At 36.2% G+C, this 8,982-nt stretch overlaps 1 protein-coding gene across 1 annotated transcript; it reads left to right on the top strand.

Annotated features, from left to right (window-relative positions):
* Positions 1-7,291: 7,291 nt before the first annotated feature.
* LOC133745932 (uncharacterized) lies at positions 7,292-8,667 on the top strand. The gene is made up of 5 exons (XM_062174097.1): positions 7,292-7,490; positions 7,558-7,641; positions 7,784-7,933; positions 8,025-8,225; positions 8,341-8,667. Exons 1-5 carry the CDS (start codon positions 7,341-7,343, stop codon positions 8,434-8,436), a joined length of 681 nt encoding a protein of 226 aa, XP_062030081.1. The 5' UTR covers positions 7,292-7,340; the 3' UTR covers positions 8,437-8,667.
* Positions 8,668-8,982: the final 315 nt, after the last annotated feature.

The following is an 8,982-nucleotide window of genomic DNA, read 5'->3' as shown; positions in this document are numbered from 1 at the left end:
AAAATTTCTATGTGTTACACTAAGGGGGATGTATTGTATTTGGATTTGTGCAGACTTTTTTTAAATGACAGACTTTTTGAAAAATCCACAGACTCTTTAAAAAGTTGATAGACTGTTATGGATTTCTTAAAACCATTGATTTTAGCAACAGACTTTTATTGATTTATGAAAATCTATATACTTTATTATGAATGACTTCTACAGATTTCCTAGGATGTATAAAATATAAAAAAAAAAAAAACAAAAAAACAAATAAAACAAATGCAGCCCAAACACAAAACAAAATAATAACTTGTTGTCTCTTCAACGCTCCAGTATCTTCTAATAGAAATTGACTCAAATAAATGATTGTTAGTCTGTCTTGCGAGTTTGTTCTCATTCCTAATCTCCCAACAACATAAATATACAATATAGATTACTTGATGTTTATGGTTAATTATTCTCATCAATTTTGTTTTCGCCGATTAACATATATTGTAGCAATATTGATCAATGTCTTGATCTATAATCAATCAATTGAAATTCAATTGTTCAACCTTTTTTTGAACCATAATATAACTTCAAATTAATGAGAATAATTCATTAATAAGATAAAATTTAGTATGGTTCAAGGTCTTAGGGTTAGACCACAATATTTGAGTTTAGGGTTTCATAAATCATTTTTATTGTTATTAGGGTTCAAAGTATCACAATTGGAAAAAAAAAAAAAACAAAAAACAAAAATCACATTCAACAACTACAATGAACATGTTGGGTATCAAAAAAGGTTGATATCATAAAAGATTAGAGAAAAGACAAAAAATTAAGAAAGAGAGATGATGAATGACAAACTTCTTCGTGCGTAGAGAGAATAACTTTGATAGACCTTTTTTTTTTTTTTTTTGAAGAGGAAACTTTGATAGACTTTTTGAAATCTTTGGTCTGGAGGCTGGAAAATTATTGGAGTTTGGTATGTATAGTTAACACTACAAAGTCCATGATTTTCTAATTCCATAAGTATGAATGATATTTTGAATACCTCTGTACTTTTATTCAATTTTAAAAGTCCTAATTGAATACCCCTAGATTTTGGTGGAATTCATGAAGTCTTTAAAAATCTTAATTGAATACCTCAAGACTTTCATGGACTGTTAAAAGTCTATATTGAATACACCCAGACTTTTAAATTTCATAGATTTCTTTAAAAGTTCCACTAATTCCATATACAATATACCCCCCTAAATATTTGAACCTCCTGGCGCACCACAATTGCGTGCATTGGCAAAGGGAGGTTCAAGTCAAAAGTATTTTGCGGAAGCCTAGGTTAAGTTTAGTTTAGCAAACTCGTTGCATCATCGAGCAAGATTTGTAACAGTGAATGGTACCGGGTGTCCTTATGGACCGTTTGTATGTGTCGTTCTGGCCGTTCTATTAATGGATTAATTCACGTGAACTCAAAAAAAAACTTTCCAAATTTAAACTTACTCATAAACCAAACATTGGTTCAGCTAGAGGGGGACAACAACCAATATTTACTGCAGTAAATATTGGTTGTGTGAACCACCTTATCAGAAATGCATATGGGGTTTTTTTTTTTGGTCAACATATGGGATTCTTGGAGTTCTACTATTTGAGAAGAGGGGGACAACAACCAATATTTACTGCAATAAATATTCGTTCTGCAATAAATATTGGTTGTGTGAACCACCTTATCAGAAATGCATATGGGATTCTTGGAGTTCTACTATTTGAGAAGATAGATCGAGTAGTAGCATTTGGTGAGCACACATGGACTTGCATATGGATTAAGTTTAAAATGCTCAATTTGAGAAAGCAACTGCATATGGTTAGGTTGCCCTTGCGTTTGAGGATGCTCATTTAGAGTGTTGCATATGGTTAGAGATATGTTGGTATACGAAAATGGTTTGCAAAACTGTGATTAATTTAAACATTAGTTAAGGTAGAAGAAATCCACAATTCATTGTAATAATAAAATAAAAAAAATGGTTGAGGCAATTGGTGTCTGCAGAATTCTTGATAGAGGTATGCCTTCTCGCCCAGAAAAGCTGAAGGTGAAGTTGAAAAAGAAGTTGCAGGACAGGCATTGCCATTATGCAAAGGCGCTATTCAACAGTTTCAACTTGCCGAAAAAGGATGACCAGATGAAACCTTTAACCTTGCACCACAGAATCACTACTGTTGCCCTACTCTATGAGTCCTCCAAGAGTCCAAGGTAATAATTGAAAACTCTAACAGAGAAGCCCAGAAAATACAGAGGAAATCAGAAAGAAATTGTATTGCGTATCAGGTCGATTACAAAATGAAAGCTGAGTACATATTTATACTAGCTGAAAAGAACAGATGAGGTACACGTGTAAGAGAACTGATGGCCACAAAGAAACTGATTGCTAACTGACCTTATTAAGCTAATAGTGCACTACAGGAAAACAAGCCATTTACGACGTGCAAAACACGCCGTAAATGACAATTTAATGCTCGCCGTAAATTCATCGTCGTGAATGATTAGTTTTCTTGTAGTGGTGCTAATAGCAGAAAAGCAACAATATTCAACAGATATATTTGATCACAATCCTAACACCCCTCCTCAGCTTGATGGGAGGATGCTATCATCAAGCTGGAACATATGTATAATTGTTGAGAAGAGCAGAAAACCATGGTGAATAAACCTGGAAGCTATCACACCATATGTGTACTTCAACCAGGAGAAATAAGTGGCATGGAAGAACAGGAACTTGGTTGAGCAGCAATGGAAGCAGACTTGGGTTGAAAGGAGGTTTGTGACTGCTGCTTGTATCTGCAAAGTTTGGCAATGTGTCCAGAAGTCCTGCAGATTTGACATTTCACGTATGAGCTCAAAGCAATATTATGGGGCTGAGAATTTCTCTGATAACAGTTGTATGCACAATGTCCTCTTTTTCCACAGATTTGGCACACAATGGGATTGTGAGGAGATGAGTTGTTGCTTCTTGGTTTGTTGTTGTCATCCTTGTAGTCACAGCCTCTGTTGAAGTAGTTTGTACCTCTGTTTGAAAAGTTAGGAGAATTCATCTTGTCTTCAGTGTACCCTGCAGCTGAGTAGGTAATATTGGTTGACAATGAGTGAAAACCTTGCTGAGGTGGCATGCCATTGTAGGAATCATTGTTGAGAAAGAACCCTTGCTGCTGTGAATGGTTGTACTGAGGGACAGGATTGTAACCACTATTTTGAGCCATGCATCCTCCATTGAAATTTTCATTACAAGTCCCATTATTCATCCCATATCCAGAGTTAGGCATTGAATGAGGTGCACCATTACTGATAGAAACTGAGGGCATGACAGCATAATCATTTGAGGCATGACGAGTGAAAGTAGAAGGAGCTACAAGCTGCAATAAGTAACTATTGGTTTGATTTGAGGCATATGAGCACCAAATCGTTGAAGCATACCACCATTGTTGTGAGCAAAGAAATCAGTAGGTTGGGTGAGACATGTATTTGCACTTGGTTGAGGAAATCCCAGATATGATGTCTGCAAATAATCAACAAATGTGGGAGTACAAGGTGATGAAGCATCTGTCATGTATAGAGGCTGAGGTCCAGGACTAGCAGCAGATTGTGAAGGACTAGAATTAGACATGGAATGCACATTATATCCAATAGAAGAGGCAACACTACTTGTAGGCATCATAGAATTAGCATCAGATTTGGCATTTGTAATAAGAGTTGATGTAGGAGTAGACCCTCTAATATTATCATCTTGTGCTATGATTTCAGTAGTGGAAGGCAAGGAAAGAGACTTGTCAACCTCTTCAAGTTCAGCTTCAGCAATGAGCAAAAGAGACCTTAACTCTTGCATTGAAATGGGGTTATGCTTAGCCCTGATTATAGTCTTCATGGTAGTATAGGCTGATGGCAAACCAAGTAGAACAGAAACAATTATGTCTTCATCTGTCATATGAATCCCTACATTAGCCAACTGATCACAAGCAATCTTCACTCGATCCAGGTAGTTGTCAATAGAATCTGACCCTTTTTGAAGTTTGTAAAAGTTGCTCTTTAGTTGCTCTTTGTTAAACCAAGAAGTAGAGGCATACATCTCTTTAAGCAAACACCAAAGTTCTCTAGAAGTGTTACTGCCAACAACAAAAGAGAGTACACCACTGGATAGAGTAGCAACAAGCAAAGTCATAACAGCATAATCATTTTGTTTCCAAGGTACTCTGCTGTCATTTCAGATAAGACAACACCTTCTTTTGTGATCATGTATTGTGAAGGACAAGGAAATGATTCATCGACATATTTCATTAGGCCACAACCTCTTAACATTGTCTCTAACAAAAACTTCCATGTGACATAGTTAGAGCCATCTAAGTGAACCAGAATCAAATTGTAGAAGTTGGACAGTAGACAATTTCTTAAGTCAATATCGGTATTCATGATGATAGGCAACACAGATCAACACTCAAAATTCACCACTGATGATCTCCAATGATGAACTGATGAACATAACCAAAAACTAACAACTTCCGGCTTATGCAATGTATAGCAACTTCACACTAGGAACAAATAAATTCCAACAAAACAGCTCTATGATCTTCAATAATTTCTAATATGATCTTGAACAAATTCTGATGAGAAGCTAGGATCTGTAGACTTCCATATCTTCCAAAATCACCACTAGATCTTCCACAATCTTCTATTCACAGTAAGTCAACGAGAATTGCACAAAAGCAAGTACTGAAACTTCAATAAGTGAAAACTAGGGTTTCATCAAACTTCAATCTGAAGCAAACTTCAACAAATCTCATGAATTTTGACTAAGAGCAGTAGCATACTACTTCAAACTTAGAATCAAAGCTTCGAAACCAAAAAAATCAGCAACAAATATCAACTATCAGAACTTTCACAATTTCAGATCTGAAGAATGAACTTATCTCAAGTTTGAAATCTTCGATTTTGCAAAAATCAACACTAGCAGGAAGAACTAGAAGAGAACGATAGCTCCATGAACCTCAATTAGCTAGGCACAAAATCTGATCCCGATCGAACCTGGCTCTTGATGCCATGAAAACTCTAATAGAGAAGCCCAGAAAATACAGAGGAAATGAGAGAGAAATTGTATTGTGTATCAGGTCGATTACAAAATGAAAGATGAGTACATATTTATACTAGCTGAAAAGAACAGATGAGGTACACGTGTAAGAGAACTGATGGCCACAAAGAAACTGATTGCTAACTGACCTTATTAAGCTAATAGTGCTAATAGCAGAAAAGCAACAATATTCAACAGATATATTTGATCACAATCCTAACAATAATATTTATATATAATTATCTCTATATGTTTCTTGAACATAAATAGTGAGTGATGCTACTTTGGTTCCAGGCTTCATTTGATCAATATTTAGAGGATAAACAAAGGGATATTTGATGTAGGACGAGAATGGGCCCGGTTTAGTCGGAAAACCATAAAAGCAAAGAAGCAGCGTAGAATCAAGGAGAGTGATTGGAAAATAGATAACTCAAGCGTAATGAGATTATTAGCCGCTGGAATATTCAAGAAGATTTGGTTTTGGACCTTTCAGGTTACTCGCACAAACTTTCAGGTTTTGATTGTGAATCAGATTTGGTCAACTTTTGGCCAGAATGTCTGTTTGAGACGCAAGATACATTTCCAGAATGGGAACGACGAGATCTTCAAGACTCACTTTAGTGAGCCCTATTAGATTTAGGCCAAAATATATCGTCTTAATTATCCGATTCGGGATTTAATATTTTTAGGCTAGCTTTACATTTGTTTTAAAATTCTTTTATTTTAGGTTTTTAGTTTCCTTTTAAATTTGGATTCTTTAGGATTTCTTATTAGATTATAATTTGAGGTCTTGGAGGCCATCATACAAATCAGTTTATCATATCAAATTTAAGAGATTTTTCTCTATTTCTTTGGTGGATTCCAGAACTATGTGTTTTAGGGTTTATCGCTTGTAAATCCCATTACTTCCGACTGCGTCAATATTAAAGCCATTTTTCCTGGCAGAGGCAAGAAAACCTAACAAGGAAGGGGTCCTTGTTAAGTTTAGAAATATATAAAGTGAAATGTATATGCTACTTTGGATAGTACCAATACATAACACGAAACAAAGCTTAGAATTATAAGTTTGGTCTAAATATTTGAGTTCATTCTTTTTCGGTACATTCATAAGTGAAATGTTTGTTCTTTCCTTTTTGGTGGAAGATAATAAGATGCCCTCAAGTTTATACTTTCTTTATCTGATCTTTGATGTAGAAAAATATCTTGAAGCACCGGTTATTGTTTTTGTAGAAACATTTCTTTCTACACGAGTGACTAGATGTTGAATTTGATAAAGCTTGCATTATTGAATCAAAATTGCAGGTGTTTTGGACCGGGTAGTTGCCCATCAAGACGAGTGACATGGGCTAGAGAACTGGTAGATGAGGAAGCAGACCAGTTCCTCAAGCATGGTTACATCGACCCAGACCCCCAAAGGCCTTGGCTTGCTCAGAGAATGGCCCTAAGAATACCATATTCTGCATAGACGTTTAGATATAAACTACATGGGGAAGAACCCCAACAATGGGTGTGTGTGTTTGGTGGGGTGGTAAGACTTTGGTCTCATATATAAGAGGTCAGGAGTTCGAGCCCCATCAAGGATGGGAATGGGGTGGGGTTTTTTTAAAAAAAAAAAAAAAAAAAAAAAAAAAAAAAAAACCCGACAATCAGTTCTTAAACAATCCATTTGATTCAGATATTATATGCAGATTGCATTCAATTTTGGCACATATTTCGTTTAGTAACAGAGAAAGGAACATTTGACCAAAAGAAAAAAACAGAGAAAGGAACTTTGAGCCCTTGGAGTTGGTCCAAGTGGTGAGAGGGTGGGAAACCAAGTAATTTTAGTCTAGGTCACAGGTTCGATCGTTGCAAACGTAACAAAAAAGAAGAACATGGCTTTGTTCCAGTCTTTACCACTCACCACTATCCTTTCAGCTAGGAAATAGTAGCTTTTGGTGAGGAAACATGTTTAGAGTTCAACACGCTCATTCAGAGCAAGCAGTTGGATATGGTTAGTACTACTTGCGTTTAGAATGCTCATTTTGAGTACACAGGTTCCATATGGTTAAAGATATGTAGGAGACCTTAATTTCAACTTGTACTTGCGTCTTGGTCACTACTCACTACTAGACTGGTATTGGGTTTTTTTTTTATTTCTTAGCTGTAACACTGCAAAAAAACTGTGATATAAAGTTATAAACACTAGTCAAGGTAGAAGAACTCTGCAAAAGGAAAATGGTTGAGGTAATTGCTTTATGCCAACCCTTGCTTATTCTTGGTACTGGTATGCCTTTTCGCCCAGAAAAATTGAAGGTGAAGCTGAAGAAGGGCAGACGGCGCCACTATGCAAAAGCGGTATTGAACTCGGATCATAAGAAGCCTTTAACCGTGAACCTCAGTTCCACTATTGATGCACCTCTTTATGAGTCCCCTGAGGTAATAATATTCACATTTATCTATCTTTTATTAAAGCACTAAATGGTGATGCTACTTTAGCTTGCAGGTTTCATTTGATCAATATTTGGAGGATGAACAAAGGGTTATTAAAGCACTTTTTCCAGACATTGAGGACCAGCAACTTAGCAAGGTGCTTAATGGTCTATTTATCCCATCCTAGAGTTTCATGGTTACATTTCAAGTCCTTTCAGTTATCGTATGCTTATACTCGATCTGTTTTTGACAGTATTACGATTGAAAAACAGTCGTACTAATCAAATTGATGTATGCAGAAAGAGTGGAGGATTCAAATGCCAACCATGCAAGTCTTGTTCCTGTCTATCTACTTTGCAATGTACATTAAGTTAAGATACAAATCCATGGGGAAAGACTATCCTCCTCATGTTCCTCATCACATTCCCAAAATCATTGAGCTTGAAATTGTAAGCAAATTGTCAAATATATTTTGTAGACGATTTGATGTACTCAGTATATCAGTCACATGTTTTCCTTAATGTCCTATTTTTTTCCTAGACAAGATGGGAACTTGGGGGGATCCCTGAGGAGTACCAGCCGCTTGACTTGAGCCTCTCCCTCAAAGGAACCATATATCCTGATAGAAAGGAAGGAACAAAAAGCAGGCTTAGAGGTCAGGTTGACATAAATATGAGCTTTATTGTATCACATCTGCTTGGTTGGATTCCTCATACTGTCGTGCAGAGCCTTGCAGAAGCGGTTAGTGATTCCATTTCCCGAAAACTGCATATGTACTTGATGATTTGATGTAGAAAGGCCAAGTAATCATTTCAAGCCGATTGACATCGACTTTCTATTGTTTTTCTATGGTCAGCTGGTTAAGAAAGCGATGGCGGATTCGACATCAAATTCCAGATTGGTAGAAGACTATGATGAATTCAAGACGGAGAAACTCAAGAATGTTGTTTAGTTAAGCATTTGACAGGGTGAATATGTCTTGTTAACAATATATCTCTCGACGTTTAGGATAAGTTAACAATTTCCTAATTAATTAAGAAGGAACATAGCCAAAGTACCATGATAAACATTGATGTGGAGATTCAGGGGATCGAGGACCATGACTATGCCGCAAAGAGTTGTTGTTGTTGCAAGCAATTAAGCAAAACCCCATACTTTTTTCAACCTAACGAGTTATATAGAAAATGGCCCATTTCTTATTTGGTGAAAGAATTTGTAATGTATCTATTCTTACAGAATAAAATCCAAAGAAATTATTTGCAGACGGCAGTATTTACTCATAAACCAAACATTGGTTTGGTAAGTTCGTTCTACCTAATCAACTTACCAAATTTAAACTTACTCATAAACCAAAGGAAAAATTTCAGTTTACTACCCTGTGGTTTGCACTCAACATCATGTCAGTCCCTCCCCTTTCAATTTGATCAGCAACACTCATGTGCTTTCAATTTCGATCAGCCGTGTCTAAATTTTACTGTGCCGTCCAATTTGAACGTTT

The sequence above is a fragment of the Rosa rugosa genome, chromosome 1 (assembly GCF_958449725.1).
Source record: "Rosa rugosa chromosome 1, drRosRugo1.1, whole genome shotgun sequence".
In the NCBI taxonomy this organism is placed as follows: domain Eukaryota; kingdom Viridiplantae; phylum Streptophyta; class Magnoliopsida; order Rosales; family Rosaceae; genus Rosa; species Rosa rugosa.
This window is presented reverse-complemented; position numbering and strand designations above follow the sequence as displayed.